Here is a 23,203-nt window from a genome sequence, read left to right as displayed (position 1 = left end):
TCACATAAGCCCCTTGACACACAAAGCTATTTACCTCATAGTTACTCACACAGTCCCTATGTCTCCCATCAAACTGTCTTCCTATGTGACGCTGCCCGTGCTCTTGTTTGACTTAACCGGACTTAACCTGATCACCCTCATAGAGCAGGACAGAGACACGCAGCCTATTCATTCCCTGTAACCTGCACTGCAGTGTGATATTACACTGATCTTCTTTTGGTTAAAGCTCAGGGATATTGGGTTTTCGTATAGCACCTCATCAGACTTTTAAAGTTTTGACTATATTGATAATTAAAAGAATCTTAAAGTTTGAAGGGAAAATACAAGGCAATACAAGATTGAATGATTTTCATTCAAGGAGGTTATGTTTACACCTCCGTCTGTGTGTTTATTTGTTGATTTGATTATTATGGATCTTGGTTGAGTGATGCATTATGGGTTTCAGATGGAATCCATTACATTTTGGTGCGGATTCCGATCACGGGGTGTATCAAGATTTTTTTCTTGTTAATTAGTTATATGTCAGGAAAAAAATTGGGCTGGGTGCAGCTTCGTAAATTCGTTGTTGATTATTTTTCTGTTTCATGTTGTTTTATCTAACACTTGTTGGTCAATTGGACTGAATTTATCTAACAGATGTGTGACAGGTGTATAAATTACCATTAGGCGGCTTTATATCAAAAACCAAGCTTGGTGTCTCTTCTTAAATGACTGTTATCTTCGCGTCGCTCATCGGCCGTACACTAAAACATGGTTCAGACCGGCCTTAATTAAATTCCACGGAGTGTTTAGTGCTAAATATTCCAGACAAGAGGATTTCTTTGAAAGGACTGTTCGCCTTCAAGCAATACAATAATTGAGCTGTCGTCGCATTAGTGGGGTTCTTCCCAAGCATCGCAGGCTGGTGCAATTTTGTGAGGACTCTGCCGATTGCCACTGGGTTTTGAAAAGCTTCCTCACTGAAGGCTCCCTTTTAATGTCTCGTACCAATTGGCCTCTCGTTCTCTGCTTTATTTCCGTCTCTCTTTCCCCCGCATCCCTCCTACTGTGGGTCTGTCTCTCTCTCTCTCTCTGTCTCTCTCTCTGTTTTTTCTTTCTCCTCTTCTGTGCCAGCACTCAGCGAGTTCATACAACTGCTTTCATGCCAGGAGATCTGGGAAATAAACACAAATGTTGGCCTGTCTCAGGGGCTCTCTATCGAGTTAATAATGGCTACATTTTGGGGGACAGAGCAGCAGCTAAGGCGGTTTATTAGGAGGGCTCCTTGGCACTTAATGGCAGGACATAAACAAAACCATCACTATGACAACACAAGGACATTCACGCAAAAAATTAAAACATTCTGTGACTGTATCAAGCTGAATTAAATCCATTCCTGTACGTTGAATACAAAAAATGTCAGATTATATGTGTGAGCACAGTACTGTATACGGTGGAATCTACAGGGAGGGACATTGGTGGCTGCATGCACACACAACTTTGACAATTTCTTTCTGACCTGACAAGCATAAACATAACACATAAGTTGTGCGTTTTAGAGTAAAAAAAAAAATATATATATATATATATATATTCTCTTAAAACCGCCCCTCATAAATAAATCCAATGCTATGTGCTGCCAGGCCTGATATGTGCTCTGCTCCCCATGGAGTCATTAGCTGAGTAAAATACCGCAGGATTTACATTCCCCCACGGTTCATACTTGACTAATTTAACATCTTTTCCCTTTCTCTTTCTGTTTCAGAGGAAATCAAAGAAGAGTCAGAGAAATTAAGGTAAGCAGCTGATCAATTATTTAAACGGGATATGGGTGATTTCATGGGTTCGTCTCTGTTTTGCACATTCAGGCGAAAATTAAAAGTCACATCTGCAAATCTCTCCTTTGGTCAGACTAGTAAATGGGATTAGAACAGTGTGTGTGTACGTGTTCAAGCCTCTAGTGTGTTTTTGTTTGTGTCTCTCTGCCTGGTCTGTTCCAAACAGCCCCTTGTCTTGTCATTAATGGCATTACTTCAGCAGCCCTTGCCAGATTCTGAACTAGTTTTTGTGTGCGTGTGTGTTTGGTGTAAACTCTGGCCAAAAGGTTGGTTGGCATGTGACCATGTGGGCTTTGGAATGAAACATGGCATGAGTGTCACCTCTCCTTTTCCCTAACCTTTCTTCCTCCTGCCGTTTCATTTCCCCTTTTAACATTTTCATCCCTCACTGTTTCTCCTCTCACAGATCCCCCCCCCAATCCATTTTCACCACCCACTGTTTCTCCTTGGCGTTTCCATTTTATCCAAATTAGCGTTACCAGTTACCAACTCCATATAAATTCTACCCTCAAGGTGAGGAGTTCTACATCAAAGGTGGATCAATGTAGACACGGTGTTCACATACAACTCATACAGATGCTGCTGCTTTTGTATTATTTTAGAGATTTGAACTTATTTTCATGTATTATGTAGATGCAATAGTCTCACAGTTGTAGAAGACTTTTTATATCCATCACAATAGGCCTATGTGTAATTTGGTATCACTACATAGATACATACATTTATATAAGTCTGTAAAATAAATTATGTTATTAGTTCCCATTGTATAGTAGATGAAATTGTTAATATGACTATGATACTTCAGGGAAATAAATTAAATATGTTATTAACATTATGAAGTGAATATGATGCCCAAACAATTTAGAAATATTTTTTAATTAGACTAAAATACTTCAATTGAGAAATTGTAAACTTAACTCTAACGCCATTAAAGAAGTAAAAGGAACCTTTTTTATTAACGTGTGTTTCCTCAGTTGTTATCGTACTATAAGTGTTCGATTTTTCCTTTATTCTTAGCACTCTTAGGCCTCCACCCCCGTCTTGGCTCAAAATAAGCTACAGCCAGCAGACGGTTAGCTTAGCTCAGCACAAAAACTGGAAATCAGTCTGGTTCTGTCCAAAGCTGCCAACATCCACCTAGAAAAACACATTTGAAGCTCAGTAATCACTTTTAATATCTTCTTGATTTAAGTTATGCACTCCAGCTGCAACTGAACTGATGAAGACCATGACATACAGTGCCGTCTAGAGCTTCAGACCAAGACAGTCAATGGACCTTGAGTGCAGATGAGGTTAAAGATTCGAATTTTGTCATCTGCTGTTTCCATGGTGAAGGATGAATCATCAAGCTCAGTATTCAAAATATGATAAGATGCATCAATATTACTATCACTTAATACCAGATAATATGTACTGATACATGATATGCTATTGATTTACAGACGTACAAATATGTCTTCCCTTCTATGTACAGTTCATGCTGCAGCAGCGACGCAAGGACCACCTGTGTTGTTCAAATAAAACCGAGTAAATGTCCACATTATGTTGACTAAGCAGTCTAAGTCTGACACTGGGCCGATTATGAGGCAGCGAGCAGATCAGCTGACGTTAAGCAGAGAGTCCAGGAATAAGCGAGAGACGAGCTCCCTGCAGACGCACTACACAATAACACAAAGATGCAGACTGGGTCAGAGAACACATGAGCCGACGGAGTGGAGGCTCTCCGTGTAATCACAGCTCCTCTTTGAAGTCGAAAAACAGTTTTGAAAATGGCGAGGAGACTGTTTAAAAAGGTTCAAGGTTTTTCTGAAACGCTATATTTATGCACCGTGTTTGTATCTCGTCTCTTCTTGCCTCTAATTCGTTTTGAATTCATGCCTGTTTCTTCTTTTGATTTCAGACGCCTCTTGTTGTGTTTTTTTTGTTTCCCCGTCCTCACTCTTCCCCTTCTTCTATCTATCTCGATTATTTCTTGTTCCCTCTGTTGAATCCTCTTTAACTCATCTCTTTGTACCCCACCCCTCCCTTCCTTTTACGAGCCACTTCATCTCTCTTCTCCTCTTCTATTTGTCTCTATGATCGTAACCTGCTATTCTCTGTGAGGTCGTCCCTCTAAAAAGAGCTGAAGTCATCCTTTTTCATTGCCAAGGCATAAACAATGCAACCCTTCCCTCTCTTATCTGCCTCCCTCCCTTCTCCCTTCTCCCTCCCCTCCCTGCTCCTCTTTTTATTCCAGCGAGTGCTGTCTGGGTGTGGTGGTTATGCTCAGGGATAGACACATGAAAGCAACGGTCCATTTTTGATTTCTCTTTCTCTGCTTTAAAATAACAAAATATCAGAAATCAACCGTATCATTTGATTTAAGGTTTATCTGCTGGTCCGAGGACAGGAAATGCTTTGTCAGCTTGACCACATGGTAAAGTCTGAGCCTGGAGAAAAACGAACGGGATTACCACCCCTCCCTCAGAGAGATCAGGCACCATATTAAGCAGTCAGCCACTGTATTAAATTCAGTCGACTGTGATAAAGGTTTTGTTACTCTGCGTTTTCCCTTGAGAAAGGATGCAGGGCAAGACGTTTTTAGGTTTAACATCCTCTTTGAGCTGTGGATTTTTAGCGGTAACTTTTCCATGCACTGTTAACTGTGCCTGGACGTCAGGGGGAGTGTGACTGTGACTTCAGTTGACAGACTGCACCGTGTGATCCCAGCGTTTGTCTCACAGTCTCTTATCTCTCTCTCTTTTTTTCTTCTTCTTCTTGTACTGTTCCTCCCTAGTCCACCCAGCGGAGACGGCAAATCTGGTTCCAGCACTTTACCGCCAATCAAATCAAAGACCAACTTCATTGAAGCCGACAAGTACTTCTTGCCGTTTGAGCTGGCATGTCAGTCCAAATGTCCCCGCATCGTCATCACCTCGCTCGACTGTTTACAGGTCAGAGGCAGGACAAGTTGGCCTGCAGACCCCCACATGTTTGCACTACTGTTTCTATGTGTCCACTGAAAGTTGGCTCCTTCATTTGCAATACCTTTTAAACATCTTTTCTCAAACTTAAATGACCCATTTCGGTCGTTTTGTGTAAATAATGTGTTTCTGTCTGTGTGCCTGTGTGTTCTAAACGCATCTGACTTGTAGAAGCTGATAGCGTACGGCCACTTGACGGGCAGTGCCCCGGACAACACGACCCCCGGCAAGAAGCTCATCGACAGGATCATCGAGACCATCTGCGCTTGTTTCCAAGGGCCGCAGACAGATGAGGGTATTCAGCTACAGATTATTAAGGTGTGGTACCTCCCCGTGTCTTCTGCTACATCCTAGTCATATCACACAGATACTTGATCAGCGTTAGATCAGCCATCACAGTTTTTTCCCCCAACTAAATGAAGTGTTAAGTCAAGATCCTTATTCTCGTGTTGCTATTTTGTTCATTGTCCGTGTCAAAGAACAAAATGTAGTTATTATTTCATGTAGAATATGTGACTATACATATCATTTTAAATATTTGTTTATGTTTTTTGGGGGGGTCATTACTGCTGAAACCTGAGTTAGAAAATGTTGATCATAACAAAAAAAGCATTCGCGATTTCTGATGGCTGCCTGAACAATAGATTTTAAATTTTACTTTAGTTTTGAGTGGCTGTTTAGCTTCAAAGCTTCTCTGCTTACCGTAGGCATTATTGGGCGGAAGCTTAAAAAGCCCCATAGGCTGGAAAAGCCTCTTAGAACCATGAAGTATTTTTTCCTGCAGTTTCATCATCACTGAGGCATGAATGGTAACACTGCTGTATTTTCAAGTTCATATTTTGATCACATACTAAATCTGTTTTGTTCGATCTTTATCCTGTAATCGGTTAAGATGAATGAGTTACACTGTGAGGAAATGTCCTCCCAGCTAAATATGTGGTAACAGACGTAACATGTTATATTTATTCTGGTCTTACTTCTCACTTTCTTCCAGGCCCTGCTGACAGCAGTAACCTCTCAGCACATAGAAATCCACGAGGGCACTGTCCTGCAGGCAGTCCGCACATGCTACAACATCTACCTGGCCAGCAAGAACCTCATCAACCAGACCACAGCAAAGGCCACGCTCACACAGATGCTCAACGTCATCTTTGCACGGATGGAGAATCAAGCAGTATGTCTGAGCCTCATGAAGATATTCACTTATAAGACAGCATAACTAGAAATACACATGTCAGAGAGAGGGTGAAATTGTACACTGACAAAAGCAATATAACGCCAATTTAGTGATTTCAATTAAACTGAAAATCATAAAAAAAAAAAAAAATTGTTCTTGCCCTTTTAAATTGATGCACCTAATTACCAACAATTTTGACGTGGATTCAGATTGGACTGCAATATAAGCTTTCTGCTTGATAAGGTTACTCGAATCACATATTCCTGGTTTACTTAAAGTCTACTGTTTGTGCAGGCGGACATATTAGGTGTTGCCTTCAAAAAAAGCTTGCTCTAATGTCATCTTTTTCTTTTTGAATGACACTTTTCCCCTCCTCACCTGCCTCCCTCCCTTCCTTTTGGACACATAGCTTACAAATCACAAGCTATCTTGGTCTCTGGCCTCCAGAAAGCGTGACCGCCAGGTAAAGCGAGCAGGACTGCCGTGACTTGCCTGATCAGAACTCTCAAACTCTTCTCTGTGCATCTGTGTTTGCGCATCTTAGCTTTTTTCCTCATTCATCCATGCACTCATCCGTTTCCTTCCTTTGCTCCCACACTGCACAGGAGCAGTTTTGCTGTGTATCTCTTCCACCACATGCTTGCCGTGGCTTTTGTTGACTTGCCTACAAATTATCTCCTGCACCCAATACACATTTTACATTTTTAGTTTATGATTACTCCTGGGTGTGGTGAATGTTTCATCACAGGTCAGGTACACTTGTCTTTACAATTAGTTTTTTTAAAGTTTTGTTTCTCCAAAGCCATTTATTTAGTTCTGATAGAACAATGAGCGACTGGCGTCAGACACAGACGGAGAAATATAAAGAAGCAGTCAAGGCTAGAAATGGAGAGACAAGGCAGACGTTTGAGGCAGAGGCCTATTGTTGTGTTGTCACTGCCTGCACAGTATTGTGCTACTGCACGGAGGAGATCCACTTTCTGTGTTTGTGTGTAAATGTATCCTCCTGACTGCAGCTCAGCGTGGTATGATCGCACACACTCACACACACAGGCACACATAGCCTTTGTCTCACTCACTCTCACACAGCCGTCACTATCCGACTGAGGTGGCATTTAAATAATGAGCTTAGTTTGTTTGCGCTGCCTCGCCTGTCCCCTCCAGTCAAGGTGCGTTTGTCTGGCCTTGTTACTGCTGCTCATAGTCAATACTAATTGTTGTTTCAGAGCGCTTTGTCATTCAATTAATCACTTGCATTTAAATTTGACAGCAGCGGCCCCATAAAATTGGAGGTGAATGGCTTCTCATTGGAGTAGTTGTGGTTTTAAAAGCAAAACGTGACAGCTTTAATGAAAGGAGTTTGTGTATGAAGTAGCTGTTCATGGTTTGGCTTATAGAACAGATTGTTTGATTGTCCCTTGGTGCTAGAAAGGAAGATTAAAACACATGGTACACATCAGATCTCTGATTTATTCTGTTGGTCAGAGTCATTCGTTTAAAAGCTAGTCTGCTCTTGATACTGGAGAAGGATCACCATCTTTTACCATTGTTTTGTAAATGTGTTACACGTTATAGTTCTTACCAAACCCCACATCTCTTAAGTTGCTGTGCTTTTCTTCTTCGAGTCACTCAAGTCTGTATATTTTCTTATTTATGCCCAACAAATCTACAAATGCACTTGGACTGCAAATGCACCATATTGGCTGAGAGAATCTCCTTTGCTTGTAAATGTGTTTGCTCCCTTTCTTTAAAACATGTTTGTTTTGGTGTTTGCTCTGAATTTGCATCTGTACATATAGGCATTTAAAAGAGAGAGAGTTTTTGTTCCTCTCAATGCCTAAAGTAACCTTGGCTACGACGCAATCTATTATCTTAAATAACACACTAATACTAACAACACATATTCGGGAGGTCACAACCATGACCAAGTGTCTTGTGACCCACTTCTAGCTCATGAGGTACCAAGCTAAAGCAATGCAACACTTTCCAGCTCTCCCTATAATAAGAAGCAGTGATAAAACGTGTCAGTCATGCCACATCAGCCAGGTCACGGCTGTATGAGCCATATTTCTACCTGAAATTCCTTCGGCTAAAATAGACCAGGTCCACACCAGCAAGCATGAATTTTCTCCACAAAGTTTGTCTTGGTGCTGTAGTTGTAGCATGGCCTACTTCTCACTGAGTGCATATTCATACACATTGCCATAAGGACACCCATCTGACTCTCCTGATGTTATAAAAAAAAGATGACAAATGGTCCCTTAGCTGTGTTTTCCTCTCTGCCTTGACATCTGGAAGTGTTGTAGCTCTGCTGTGGGCTCACTGAGCCCTCAGGGAATCTAGACAGGTTGTACAAACTTGTAATTACCGTTATGAGTTTGTTTATTTAGTCTTAACCTGTCTTTTTCCTCTGTGTGTGCGTATGTGTGTGTTCTATGTGCCCTTTCTCTATGGATGCTTTTCTTTGTTCTTTGTGTGTACTGTCTGTCTGTTTTGTTTTTATTTTTCTGTGTTTTGTGTGTGTGTGCGTGTGTCTGTGGCTGTGTGTGTTGCTTGTATGTGTCCCCGACCCCTCCCACAGCTGCAGGAAGCGAAGCAGCTGGAGAGAGAGCGACACCGGCAGCACTCCCCGGTCACCCAGCACACCGAGCCAGACTCCCCTCAGCTGCAGTCTCACACCCACCCACCGGGCAAGGGTTCGAGCCAGGAGGCCAACGGACCCGTCAGCCCTCCGACTCCCAGCATCAACATCCCATCCACCCCGTCCACCCCTTCAACACCGGCCGCAGAGGGCAGCAGCAGGTCGGTGTCTGGGGAGCAGGAGGAGCAGGGGCCTGTGTATGAGAGCCCAGATCCAGAGAACGGCTCTGATTTCTGTGTGGCCGAAAATGAACAGACTGAGGCCGACCAAGCTACCGCAGCAGCACAGAGTAAGACACTTATTTGATCTTAAATTACTCTTCTTTGTGTTAAATTATCTTGAATTTTTCATTAACACAAAAGGGATTTATTTCACTGGCAGAAATATGGTCCATCATTTGGCTAAACATGGGCTCATGCTGATTACACAGTCTTTAATTTGATGTTCAATGTATTCAGGGCCCACACACTCTTATAAAAAAGCCAGAGATATTTAAACATTTTTATTCAAAGTATTGCATATCTGTGCCATGTGTGTTTCTCAATAGAAACATCTAGAGCTATAGTGATCAGCCTGAATATGCATATTAAAAGCTTCACTCTCCCGCTTTGTTCAGTTTCATTCAGAGAAAATATAACTGCCAGAACCGGCATTTACTATTATGAATGATTTGATAGCACATTCATCACTACAAAGGCTCATTCACTGTGAGAACTGGTGTAGAATATGAAAAAAGAGTCAAGTCATTCAGTGACTATACAACTTTCTGCATGCTGGCCCAGAAACCTGCTCTGCCTGTAAAATGATAGATCTGTAGTGAGACAAAAAGGTAGACAAAAGGGATGATGTGTGTTCATTCTGGAAGTGTGTGTGTGTCGTTCAGATGGAGCAGCCCAGCAGCATCCAGAGGCAGGCGAGGAGGAGGAGGAGTCGCCAAACTATGAAGAGAAAGCCCAGGAAATAGTGCAGAGTATTCTGCAGGAGGTCATCAATACTGTTGCAGGAGGTGAGACATGTTTTTATTTCCATGTAACCTGTAAATGGCTGTCTTATGGGCAGTTTTTAATTATGCCCTGATAAAATATTGAATCTCGCCAAATTATAGTGATCCTTTTTATATGCACATTTGTAATGCTTATGTTGTCTGAGGCTTTCAACTGATTTTGAAAGGAATGAAGCACAAGCACTAAAGAAAGCTCCACTTAAACAACCCGACGAAACACCCAGTAACATCTGCCTTTTCTTTACAAGGTGAATGGTTACAGTTGGAATTTAGTTTAGTGTGTATTATTGAACTCAAACATGACGCACAGGGGCTAAAACCTGAGACGCAAATTTCTCTTCTCGCAAAAGGGAATGGATTCAAATGTTTTTTTAACAGATTTACCAGTTTATAAAAAAACTACCTACACTTTCTAATTTTGATGTGAAAGAGGTGTAACCTTCTAATTAGTTTTTGTTACTGAACATTAGCATCCTAATTAACTGCATACTCAAGTACAATGGCCAAGACTTACAACAACCTGTTCTTGCAGATTCATGGATCAACCAGACGGTAGCTCAGATGAAGAAATAGTGTATAAATCTTGCTCCTGTTATTAACACATTCCTTTCTTATGTGCATATAGGAAAAAAAGGGAGTACACAATAGTGATTACACAAGCTGCCTGTTGCATGACAGATAAACTGTGTTTCCAGGCTGGCGCCCCCTGTTTGGCAAACGACAAGCACCTCTCCTGGTACAAATTGTGTCTGAGAGGCAAAGATGAAAAAATCTCTCAACCCAGCCCTCTGTAAATAAATAACTGCTTATGTTACCGGGAAGCTACGCTATAATTTTAGTTCAGGTCAAGCCTCTTGAATTTGCCTCAGATGCTGACCAAAAAAATAAAAAGGCACAGCACTCTTTCTTTGTGTGCAAAAAGTAAAAAAAAAAAAGCAGCTTTTTTCCTATGGCCGCAAAAAAAGCTTTATTAACTCGCACAAAGAAATATTGCTTTGACGTCCCTTTTTAAACCCACTCTTACCCTTGAGCATTAATTTGAAAAAGTGGCTTCACTGGTCGGCAGGAACATTGAGGAGAGAGGCACTCTGGTGTCCTCACTTAGCCTGAAAGTTCCCTCAGGTGCTGAGGTTGCCTTGTCAGAAATAATCCATGAAATTGCTGGTGGAGGTTGCTTCCTGTTGTTAAATAATCCAACTTGAGCAAATTGTGCTTGTCAATCAATCTTGTCCCCGCTCCATCGCCACAGGGCACTGTCTGGACCCGGCGAACCTCTGCTCTGACACAAAGGAATCTGGCGGCGAGGGCGAACCGGCGGAGTCGGAGCCGACTGAAGCAGTGACAGAGGGCACCCAGAGCTCCCTGGATGACGAGGGCACCCTGGGTAGCGACAGTGAGCACGTCCACGCCAACGGCATCCCCGGCACGCCCATCTCAGCCAGTTTCACCCCCTCGCTGCCTGATGACAGACTGTCTGTCTCATCCAATGACACTCAGGTGAAGGACCGTCCCCCCTTTTTTTATGTCTCACTTCTGTTTATAAACCCATTTAAATTCTCCTTAAAAAATATTGCTGTAGAGTCTGAGAGTCAGCGGAAGATTAACTTAATTTTAGTGAACATCAATTCACTTATTTCCTGGAAAAAGTCTTATGTAGTCACCCGTCTCCTCAGCTATATTCCAGCTCTGCAATTATGTTTGATTGCACTCCTCAGTGATTTAAACAAATCTAATATATCAGTGAGCTTAGAATCACACTTTCATGTCGAGTAGGCTTCAGTGAAAGAGGTTGTTGCTAACAGCAGATATTCATATTTCTGTTGCTCTGCAGGAATCAGGAGCTGCACCGGGACAGCCACCTGGCGCTAAATTCTCCCACATCCTCCAGAAAGATGCCTTCCTCGTCTTTCGCTCTCTCTGCAAGTTGTCGATGAAGCCGCTGTCAGATGGTCCACCTGATCCCAAGTAAGAATAGGTTCCATGCAGGGGCAGTTACATGTAGGTGGAAGTATGATTTACTTGGTCCTATTCTATTACCTCCGCCAAGGAGGTTATGTTGTCATTGCTGTGTTGTCTGTATGAAAAAACTACTGAACCGATATTATGAACTCTCTTTAATATTGCGTGATAGGGCGTTAGTGTTGGCTGAAATATATGCTCTGAGTGCCCTTCTAGTAATAATATACTTTTAGACAATGAAGGATTAGCAGAAGTAGCCATGTGCACAATAATGTCTGATGATAGTTAAAGTCTTAAACTGTTCAACTATTTCAACTAGTAATAGCTCGTAACTGCAGGAAAGAAGTAAGTGTGATGTTTATGGATGTTGGAAAACTGTTGTCATTCACTATTTGAAATTTAGCTGAAGTTATTAGCTGGTGATTAGTCAACTGACAGACGGTTGTTCCAGCAGAATCATTTAGTAATTGAAGTAATTCTAAGAAAAAGTTGAATATTTACTGGTTTTCTGAGAATAACAAAACATCTTTGGGTTTTGTTATGTCGGCCATTCTGGGAAAATGTAATGAAGATGTTTCAGTCTTTTAATATCATGAAGACCAATCAATTACTTTGGAAAGTAATAATGAGTAGTTGCTTTCTTACATCAGAAGTGCATCCCTTCCTCTAAAGTCTCAACCAACCCTTAATTCAATAACATGTTTATGCAGGAAACAACAGTGGACATCAATTGTGAAACTAACTTGGTTATTTACAGAATTTGTTTTCATTGAAGCTCATATTCTGCTCAGAAAATCGAGTTTATTTAACTCTGGGTAGATGAACTTCGAGGTTAGTAACACGTTCGTCAAGACAGTGTTGAAGAAATTATTCTGTGTGAGTGCGTTTGTTGTAAAAATAGACACGAGTCATGATTTCAAATGAGGAACGCTCTAGCGACAACCTCAGTGTTTTGATACAAAGGAGACAATGAGGCATTGCTCAGCAATTAATGAATCACTTCCTGTTTTCATGAAGCACCGAATCTCCTTTTAACGGTTCCCCATTTTTAACACACAAAAAAGAGGAAGGGGATAATCTGGTTTGGCCATCATTCGATATTTCTTCTGACTCTGATTTGCCAGAGACATGTGATTGGCTCGTCCTGATGGCAGGAGCTTTTGTGAAACAGGATTTCCTGCATCTGGTCTCTGTGCATAACTCAATTCACAGTACGTCTGCTGTGTGACTTCCACATCTGTTTATTTACTGCTTTGTCTTTTCGCTCTATTGGATTTTTATATATCGCAAAATGACATCTGACACGTGGGTGAGCGAATGTGTGTCTGACCGACGTGGCCGTGTCAATTACCTCAGCACTAATGTGTCAAGTCAGTGCAGCACCAGACAGAAACCTCTTACTCTTCTAACGAGGTTGCTCTCCCTGATGTTTCACTCTATGTAACGTGCACATACAACACAGCACACAGGCTGAACAGCTGCGTTACTATAACCTTAACTATCAGAAACTACTCTGTATCATCAGGCCGGTTTAAAAACAACAACACAACTGTTCTCCTTCGACGACTTATCATGTTCCTGTGGGACACCCATGTTTATTTCTAGATCGAAATGTACAAAAGCACTTAAATTCATACAAAGATAAATGATATACTTATATAATAAGTATAAACACATCTTCTTGAGGGGCGGCACGGTGATGTTGTCACTTAAAAACAAAAATGTTTGAATTCTGTTTTTGCCAAGATCTTCCTGTGTCGAGATTTGCATGTGTTCCCCGTCCCTGCGTGGGTTTTCTCCGGGTACTCTGGCTTCCTCCCACAGTCCAAAGACGTGATTATTGGGCTTAGGGTTAACTGAAGACCGTGACTATGAATGGTTATTTGTGTCTGTTTGTTTGCCCTGCAATACACTCAAGTTTTTTTGGGGTATATTTATTGTGGATTAGTTCTTTCTGGTGTTATTTTATTTATTATGTGAGACACTTCGTGAGTTTGGTCTGAGAAAGCTTTAATAAACTGGATGTTATTTTACCTATGCTTAATGTGTAAATGACCATCAGTTAAACAAAGTCTTTATTCAGATTAAAGTGAAGTTTTTTTTGTAGTTTGATATAGTCTTGCATCATTTTCCATTTTCTTTTTTTCTATGCCCACCTTACCATTAAAATGTAGGTCAGCTCTGACTGAAGTTGTCTCATATCATCATGACCATCTTACTGCCACTTGGAGAAAAGTAGAGACACTTTTCTGTTGTGCCCCATAAGTCGTCTTTTGTTTGCTCACCAGAGATTGAAGACATTTCAGAGAAGCAGCAAATCTCAGCATATAAAGCCACCGAAAGTGTTCATGTGGTGCTTTGATTTCGTTGTCCTGCGTTTCTTTGAAGGCTGCTGAAGAGTTTTACTCTCTGAAACAGTAGATACAGGACAGAATAGATGTGCATCACCCTGCTGTTTGTGTGAGTTGAAGGACATATGGTTTAATACTTGGTTTTCAGTTTTATCCCTGAATATATTGTTTTGACATGTTGATGCTCATCAATTGGACATCTGTTGTCAGATATTTGAGCAAATGTCTGGAAAAATGCTTGAAGTTGTTTTAATGTCGCAGCCAGTCTCATTCTCAAATGCTAGAGAACACTTGTGTAGTATAAGAGCTAAAGATACAAAGTCCTGCAGTTTATGTACAAACAAGAATACACACTTTCAGTCTTCGCTCTGTTACTGTGTTTTAATTTCATCAATATATCATCATCTCTTTTCCTTATAAAATATTCACACAGACTTTATGATAATATTCCTCTGAAGTTCACATCATTACCAGCTCTCTTTGACTTTATTTTTTATTTTTGTGGGTCAATGTCAGAATACACAAATACTTTTACAGAGAGAATTCCGCCCTTCAAAGCTACACTCTCGTTAGTGTTTGTTTTCTCTGATCTGAAACACAGCTTGATTTCGATTCTTTTTCCTCCGCAGGTCCCACGAGCTGCGATCGAAGGTCCTGTCCCTCCAGCTGCTTCTGTCCATCCTGCAGAACGCCGGGCCCATCTTCAAGACCAACGAGATGTTCATCAACGCCATCAAGCAGTACCTCTGCGTGGCCCTCTCCAAGAACGGCGTCTCCTCCGTGCCTGAGGTCTTCGAGCTCTCGCTCTCCATTTTCCTCACGCTGCTCTCTCACTTCAAGACACACCTCAAGATGCAAATCGAGGTAACGTGTTGACCATCGTCTATTGTGCAATTAAGAACATTTCAAGCTTTGTTGTAGCTTCGCGAAGTATACGTGTAGAGATAGAAAGTGACAAAGAAAATGATTCTGCTGGTAGTTTCAATAGGTGCAACTTTTTCTGTTTTCAATCATTAACTGCAGAAAATGTATGTAATATTGGACTTTCTCCAGAGTTTATCTTTCATGTATTAGGAACATAGCAGGAAATTGTCCATAGAGATGTCTGGTAATCACGTGAATCTGTTAACAGTACATAGGAACAGGCGTCTACATATATGGCTCCTCTTTTCTTCCTGTGAATAGGATTCTTCCAGTTTTGCATCTGTTGCATTACACTGTAGAAACATCATCAACACACCAACTTGCTCGTTGTGAAAACAAGTGTCCCTGCTGCTCACATAGGCTCACTCAGACATTTTCCGTACACAAGACTATGTAGGAAACTTTTCAGAAAATGTATACAGAATAGTACAGTAAACTGACTAATGCAGAGCGTGTGTGGATCTAGAAGCAGTTTAGAAAACGTTTTCAGGCTTCACTAGAAGCTTTGTAAATGGCACAAAGAAGAAATTCCATATTAATAATGCACATGCTTGCTCCTTAGAAGTATTATCCACCTACTGTTACTCTTCACGTGATGTTTTTGTATTTTTTATTTTTCTCTGTATGGATTCAGATACAGTAGCTGTATTTATAAAAAACTTCTTGTCTGAAACCAGCTGTTTCTGGCAGCTGACAGTCTTTCTGGGAACCATAGGAAAATAATAACCTAAGTGAGAAGGCTGAGGGAAAGTGGGGGCAAAATATTAACTAGTAATAACTCACAAAATGCACCTGAAATTGTGATCTTTACAGTGTTTACCTGTTATACATTCTGGTATTGACACCATTTGTCAGTGCAGCCAGCAGCTGACACAGATAATATGTGGGAGACCTGGTAGTGCTGTAACATTCTGCCACCTTGGTGTGATTGAGTCGCTCTGAAAAGTCGGTAACGCGTGACCTCAGCCTGCTACATGTGCTGCGTCCGCAGGAGAAAATGAACGACGGCTTCTGAAGGTGTTGTACGGCCGTTGTTCTTGTTCTCACTGTCACGTGGTCTCTACCTGCAGGTTTTCTTCAAGGAGATTTTCCTGTACATTCTTGAGACGTCCACAAGCTCCTATGACCACAAGTGGATGGTCATACAAACCCTCACTAGAATATGTGCAGGTTTGTGTCAAAAAATCCTCCCAATAATTCAAATTAATCCAATGGTTCTAATTAACCTTTGGTACATTATGTTATTAGTCTGGTGCATCAGACTCAGTGCAGTGTAAACAGTCTGTATTTGTTTGTATAAATTCTCACTGACAAACTCCATCTGTGTCCCATCTGTTTCTGTCAGATGCCCAGAGTGTGGTGGACATCTATGTGAACTACGACTGTGACTTGAATGCTGCTAACATATTCGAGCGTCTGGTCAACGACCTCTCGAAAATTGCACAGGGTCGCGGGGGCCACGAGCTTGGCACAACACCACTGCAGGTTATTTCCTCATACTTTTTCCAAATATTCTTTTTTATTTTCGTTACCAGTATTTCCTTGACATTGGGATTTTCTATGTGACCATCTTTAGGAGCTGACCCTGAGAAAGAAAGGTCTTGAATGTCTCGTGTCCATCCTGAAATGTATGGTGGAGTGGAGTAAAGACCAATACGTCAACCCCAACTCTCAGACGAGCCTCGGTGAGACACAAATACAACATGGATGTCATTTATCAACATCAGTCTGGAAGCTGTCGAACCTGAACTGAATACAAGATAAAAAGGAAACCACCTTTCTCGTCATTCAAATTCTGCACACTCATCAAAAACTTCGTTAATTCATGTCTTCCAGCTCAGGTCATAACAAGAGAGACAGAGATTAACTGTAGAAATGGTAGTCACATCACTCTTAATTATAGATATGATATGTATAAATTCCTCCCTAAAAACATTTAGACCTTTTGGTCATTTATTTGCGTCTTAGCCGCTTTTCCCCGTGGCTTTGCGTGTCTCTGTTATAACTATCGGCGCAAACGGCGAAAAACACACTTTTAGCCAGTTAGGCCGTTTCCTTCCACTGTTTGTATTGGAATACGATTATTCATTGCCGTTTGCCACATAATGTGAATATAATTAATGCATTACCTCATCTGTGAACTAGATTTGCGCCTTAGATATGTTTTCATTGGAAGTGTAGGTGAAGACAGCAACTCCCATGATCCCATGGTTCTCCATGAAGTTTTGGAATGAGGGACCCCTTGTGGATGAATTACATATTGTGTGTTTAAACTCCAAGGGGACGATTTGCTGTCAACAAGTGATTCAGATGTCACATCCAGGAATAGTTTGTGTTGTTTTTTTTACATAAGCAGATTTTTGTTTTTCCTCTATCAGGAGAAAATGTATCCTTTTTTTATTTAAAGATGAAAATGTCTAGGGCATTACTAGTCTTTCTTCTGGTCAGCCCATGTGTGTCAGCCATTCATCATTGAGGTTCATTGGGGTTGGTGATTAAGCTCTCATCCATCAGCCTGGCTGTAGTCAGTTGTAGGATTGACAGTGTTGGTATTCATTAGGGAAGCAGCCGTTCCGAGGGGGAAAGTGAGAGTTCACTAGCTCAGCTCCAGCCAGAACGAGACGGTGTGAAAAAGCCCGAAAATAAGAGCGCAGGCGGTTCTTAATCCAGAAGGTTTTAGTCTAGCACAGAGCAATACCTTAGGCTGAACCATCCTGAATTACCCCTCCTACAGCATATCCTGTGTGTTGGGCCTGGCCCCCAGGTATTCTGCGCACCAGAGAATGTCTGTTATTTGCTAAAGGAGCAGCTCAAAGAAGAAAGTGCTACTTTTTTCCGAGAGGGCCTGAAACGCACATGCTGGCCTCGGCCCGAGCCATCAGGGCAGGGCAGAGGGAGCTGCATTCACTCGCAGGAACATCATCTTGTCAAACCATGACAAGTCGTTAGTCATCCAGATAAAAGCTCATAGGTCAGAATTTGAATTTTGAAAAGTAAATTTGTCCTGTTGGCATCTCATACAATTATGATTTCTCATTACGCAAAACTGAATTTGTGTCATGCTGAACAGGATTACAGAACAAAATTCATCTCTGTTCCTTCAATTGTCCTTTGTGTCATTTTTTCTCCTTTTTTATTGATGACTTCAAAGCAAGAGCAGGTAATAGTCAAATAGTCCGAGTGTTTATTACAACGTGTTGCTGTGGTGGGAATTCTCCAAATTAAATCCTGTTGTGTCTGTAGATTTAAACAGTTTGTATTAGTCTTCTGATATCTAACCTGTGATGTTACTAGGAGCTACTCACTTAGATCCCATAGATTGTAACCGAAGCCACGTTTGGATTAATTTGAACTAATAGGAAGGCACCTGTTGTGTACTAAAGGTCTTTGCTGCACATCAAAATTATCTAATAATATCTAGGAATAGATTTTTAAGTAACCAGGATAATTTCACAGTTTGTTCTTGGGGACCTCACAGGATTCTCAGGATTGTATTGACTCAATGTTATTCTTTTTCCTTTTTCAAGAAGTGAGAGAACCACAAATCGTTTTCATTTTCTCAATGTGCAAGGTTATTGTGCATGACATATTTTCTTGGATGATGGATTAAATAAACACATACGAAAATATACAGACTAGGTGCGCAAAGACCTTTTAATGGGTGAAAAGATTGGTTTGTTATTATTATGAAGATGTTATTTAGGACTTCAGTTTTCATTCTCTCTCTTCACCTCCCTCTGTATTCCCCCTCCTTTTGTCATCTCTACTGTGGGTGACACCCTGCCAGCTCACATTACTGTGGCCGTGTCCTGAATGTTTTAAAGAGTTTCCAATGTGTAATCAGACGCCTGGCCTTAGTGCAGAGTTACTGGGTGGACACATTTTAGCCGCAGTGAATCCTCAAGTTCGTCTCTACAGGCTTACCAACACCTCAGGCCTCTAAGTTCTGTGTCTCCTCTTTGACACCCTGAAGCTTTTTAGATGAGCCACCTTTTATAACATCCTCCCTCCCTGTCCTTCCTTGCACCTGCTCTGTGTGCATGTGTGAATAAGTGCATGTGAGCTAAACCAGTGTTGCATACTCTCCCTGCCAACAACAATCATTAAGAAAAGACCCCCAGGGTTATTTGAGCCGTGCTGCAGTTTCCCTTTTCAATTACTCCCACAGTTCCAGTTGTTCTAGCTCATTTTTTAAGCCTCCAGGCTGAGTTTGTCCCAACTAAAGACTTTCAATTTAAAAACTCATAGCTATGTGTTGGTTTCAGGGGGTTTGCTTCTAACAGGAACAGTAGAAATACTTTGTTTATTTTGACTTATTCCTTTTCAATGTTTTTTCTTTTTTTTTTTACACCTCAGGCCAAGAGAAACCAGCAGAGCAGGAGAGCACAGAGACCAAAGCTCCTGAGACCATAAACCGCTATGGAAGTATCAACTCTCTGGACTCCACAGCCTCATCTGGCATTGGCAGCTACAGCACCCAAATGTCAGGCACTGACAACCCCGAGCAGTTTGAGGTCCTCAAACAGCAAAAGGAGATCATCGAGCAGGGCATTGATCTGTACGTTTCCCTACACACAAACACACACACACACACACACACACACACACACACACACACACTTACATTTTAATCTTTGTTTGATAATATGGAACTGAATTTGTAACTTCTGTCGTCTTGATTCTACTCAGGTTCAACAAGAAACCAAAGAGAGGAATCCAGTACCTTCAAGAGCAAGGCATGCTGGGTACAACCCCAGAGGACCTGGCTCAGTTCTTGCACCAGGAAGAGAGGCTTGACTCGGTAACAAGTCTTCATCTGTTATTGTTTGGTTTCCCTGCTAAAGTGCTCAAAACTCCAAGTTAATATCTGGATCTATTGAATTTAAATGTGGTTTCATAAAGCATCATCTTTGTGCCGCCTTGGTTATTGTCACAGGTCACTTGTGCATCAGCTAACCAAACCACACGGAAGCTGCAGAGTTATCTAATGTCTGTTCCTCAACATTAAACTGACACTCTGACCTAGAGTGGAAATAGATAATATGGACAAATAAATAAGTAGCCGAACTTGCCGTTCTGATCTGCCGTGTTGAAATTGATGTTCTCCCTGTTTTTCCTCTTATGGAAATGTCAGGTGCAGGATTTGAGGCTCATGTATCTAATATTTCAGTATTAAAAAAAAAAACTAAAACGTCTGACCTCTTCTCTTTTTCTCTCTTAGACGCAAGTGGGAGAGTTCCTAGGGGATAATGACCGTTTCAATAAAGAGGTGATGTACGCCTACGTGGATCAAATGGACTTCCTGGGTAAAGACTTTGTTTCCGCTCTGAGGACGTTCTTGGAAGGATTCCGGCTCCCCGGTGAGGCCCAGAAGATCGACCGGCTCATGGAGAAGTTCGCAGCAAGATATCTGGAGTGCAACCAGGGGTGTGTTGTGGTTGGAAGATCCTGACAATAGAAATGGTTGAATTCGATTTTGTCTGGCCCACATTCTGTACGACGTGCTGTTAAATTAATCTGCATTCTCTCTCTCCCTACCTCCCTCTGCCGTCAATTCTCTAGACAAACCCTCTTTGCCAGTGCTGACACGGCATATGTCCTCGCCTACTCGATCATTATGTTGACGACAGACCTTCACAGCCCACAGGTAAGCACTCCACCTCAGCGAGACGGCAGGCTTTGGGAATGAGTCTCGACAGCAGTCATTTCCTCCGATATTTCAGTATGAATCACAGGGTTTTGCATGAGCAGCCTTTCACCCACATCTCTGCTGCTGTTTTCTGCAAAGGTGAAGAATAAAATGACAAAGGAGCAATACATCAAGATGAACCGCGGCATCAACGACAGCAAAGACCTGCCCGAGGAAAATCTCTCGGCCATCTATGACGAGATCGCCGGGAAAAAGATCGCCATGAAGGAGACGAAAGAGATCACGATGAAATCCAACAAGCACAGTGAGTCGCGCTGATATGAGATGTCTCATAAACGTAATAAACACTGAGACAAAGCTTCCAGATTTTATCTAGAGCCATTTACCTGATTCTATTGTTGCTATAATGGCTTTGGATTACACTTTCAGTCACCATAGATATGTCAGATGTAAACTGATTAGATAATCTGCAGACGCTCGTGAATCATTGTCAGATAAAATCACACGGAAATTATGGGATGACCATAATTTCCGTGTTTCGTGTCTGCTGGGAGTTGAGTACGGTCACATGCACATGCCCAAGGTTCCATTCATACTAAAATGATCTGCAGCGGCACGTGGATCATTCTAGATTGGAGGTATATTGTACCTGGAGCACGCACAGTCGAGGGGTACAGTCAGCACGGCCACAAATCTTTGGCCCATTCACTAGAACTCAACTTTCAGAGCTATTTTTAAACGGTGTGAAAATAGACACAGGCTTTTTCACATTTTTGCATTTTTACGGTTTTTCGCTCTAAACTTTAGCTTCTTTCTGACACATGTGAGATGAAAAGCTGCCATTTAATCTGTGCTCAGCTGGTCTGTTTTTGCTGTAAAAAGCAAACGTGTGACCCTCTGCTGTCGATTGTCACTCAGGTGTGGCAAGTGAGAAGCAGAGGCGTCTGCTGTACAACGTGGAGATGGAGCAGATGGCCAAGACGGCGAAGGCACTGATGGAAGCCGTCAGCCATGTCCAGGCTCCCTTCACCAGTGCCACACATCTGGAGCACGTCAGGCCCATGTTTAAGGTAACACAAGCAGACACACACAGATGCAGTGTAAGGCACAGACACATGCAGCCGCTCATCCCCCCTCTGTTGTTCCTCAGCTGGCGTGGACACCCTTCCTGGCTGCTTTCAGCGTGGGTCTACAGGACTGTGACGACACCGAGGTGGCCTCTCTGTGTCTTGAAGGCATCCGCTGGGCCATCAGGATAGCGAGCATCTTCTCCATACAGGTACTGCCGTCAGAACTGGAGGATTAATGTGCACTTCTTCAGCCCACAGCATTTCTGACGCACTGCTTTGTCTGTAACAGTTGGAGAGGGACGCGTACGTCCAGGCGCTGGCCAGGTTCACCCTGCTCACTGCCAGCTCCGGCATATCAGAGATGAAGCAGAAGAACATCGACACCATCAAGACCCTCATCACTGTGGCCCACACTGATGGCAACTATCTGGGCAACTCCTGGCACGAGGTGAAAAATATGTTTGGTCTCAACTGTCTTTCGTGCACTTTCCTTACAAAACTCTCTCCTATTAAATACAATTTTAGCTGAACCTAAAAATACAAATCCTAATCCCTCACTCTTGTAAATACGCCACTATCTAAATACGTCTCCTCTCAGATCATGAAGTGCATCAGTCAGTTGGAGCTGGCTCAGCTGATCGGCACAGGGGTGAAGGCACGCTACATCTCAGGGACAGTGCGGGGCAAAGAGGGCTTTCTTACAAGCACCAAGGAGCAGAGCAACGATGAGTACCTGGGTCTAGGTACGGCATGTTCTATTCTTTTATTGGGAGCAGTACTTGTAGTAAACTAGGTCAAAATAATACATGTTTTTCTGTGTTTAAATCCTCTTTCCTTTGCTTTGCAGTCGGAGGGACAGTGGACCGTAAGCAGATTGCCAGCATTCAGGAATCCATTGGCGAGACCAGCTCTCAGAGTGTGGTGGTCGCAGTCGACAGGTACTGTGGTCACCCTGAAAATCCAGACACCTGGGCTCAGTTTCTTTGATTGAACTCCTATGTCTTTTTTGTTTTCCTCATATTATTGCTTTCAGTGCATTTAATAGGGTATAATAAACTCATTAAATGTCAAAGATGACATTTAATGAAAAGTAGCAGTAACTTCACATTCAAATCCTGGTTGCGCAGGTAGTATTTATCGTAAGCAGAGATTTTTCATTTTGCATCCGTCATTGTTTCAAATCTCACGTGTCTCCTAAATAATTACAAATTTTTCCTCTTCTTCAGGGTATTCACAGGTTCTACCAGACTGGACGGCAACGCAATAGGTGAGTGTAGCTGAACTACCTTCCCACTGTATTATACTTTCCCCTCCAGGTACATTATTGATATTTTTTTATCACAGTGACTCACCTTCCCTGAACAATTCCCCCCCGCTGTACTCATTGCCAACATCTTGTATCTGTTTCTCAGTTGATTTTGTGCGCTGGCTGTGTGCTGTGTCCATGGATGAGCTGGCCTCGCCCACACACCCACGTATGTTCAGCCTGCAGAAAATAGTGGAGATCTCCTACTACAACATGGGCCGCATCCGGCTGCAGTGGTCCAGGATCTGGGAGGTCATCGGGGACCACTTCAACAAGGTGGGGGAGGGTTTGGTCACTCACTTCAGGGAGGTTGACGTGAGACACAAGCACATTTTTGGATTT

General features: G+C 42.1%; 1 protein-coding gene across 2 annotated transcripts in view; it reads left to right on the top strand.

The window, feature by feature from the left end:
- Positions 1-23,203, top strand: part of arfgef1 (ADP-ribosylation factor guanine nucleotide-exchange factor 1 (brefeldin A-inhibited)) — a 47,401-nt gene that overhangs the window by 14,819 nt on the left and 9,379 nt on the right. The window contains exons 2-26 of one of the 2 annotated variants that reach the window (XM_053412210.1): positions 1,745-1,775; positions 4,594-4,750; positions 4,952-5,098; positions 5,775-5,954; positions 6,367-6,420; positions 8,539-8,887; positions 9,482-9,604; positions 10,851-11,098; positions 11,433-11,566; positions 14,541-14,775; positions 15,906-16,005; positions 16,181-16,320; positions 16,412-16,520; positions 19,192-19,393; positions 19,525-19,636; positions 20,057-20,262; positions 20,398-20,482; positions 20,624-20,789; positions 21,404-21,555; positions 21,636-21,764; positions 21,845-22,003; positions 22,154-22,298; positions 22,403-22,493; positions 22,782-22,822; positions 22,968-23,137. In XM_053412210.1, coding sequence (XP_053268185.1) covers positions 1,745-1,775; positions 4,594-4,750; positions 4,952-5,098; positions 5,775-5,954; positions 6,367-6,420; positions 8,539-8,887; positions 9,482-9,604; positions 10,851-11,098; positions 11,433-11,566; positions 14,541-14,775; positions 15,906-16,005; positions 16,181-16,320; positions 16,412-16,520; positions 19,192-19,393; positions 19,525-19,636; positions 20,057-20,262; positions 20,398-20,482; positions 20,624-20,789; positions 21,404-21,555; positions 21,636-21,764; positions 21,845-22,003; positions 22,154-22,298; positions 22,403-22,493; positions 22,782-22,822; positions 22,968-23,137 — 3,665 coding nt within the window. The remainder of the gene's footprint in view (positions 1-1,744; positions 1,776-4,593; positions 4,751-4,951; positions 5,099-5,774; positions 5,955-6,366; positions 6,421-8,538; positions 8,888-9,481; positions 9,605-10,850; positions 11,099-11,432; positions 11,567-14,540; positions 14,776-15,905; positions 16,006-16,180; positions 16,321-16,411; positions 16,521-19,191; positions 19,394-19,524; positions 19,637-20,056; positions 20,263-20,397; positions 20,483-20,623; positions 20,790-21,403; positions 21,556-21,635; positions 21,765-21,844; positions 22,004-22,153; positions 22,299-22,402; positions 22,494-22,781; positions 22,823-22,967; positions 23,138-23,203) is intronic. The other variant, XM_053412211.1, reaches the window with a different exon arrangement.

The sequence above is a fragment of the Pleuronectes platessa genome, chromosome 20 (assembly GCF_947347685.1).
Source record: "Pleuronectes platessa chromosome 20, fPlePla1.1, whole genome shotgun sequence".
Classification (NCBI taxonomy): domain Eukaryota; kingdom Metazoa; phylum Chordata; class Actinopteri; order Pleuronectiformes; family Pleuronectidae; genus Pleuronectes; species Pleuronectes platessa.
Note: the sequence above shows the minus strand (reverse complement) of the source record. Positions and strands in the feature narration are given on the sequence as shown.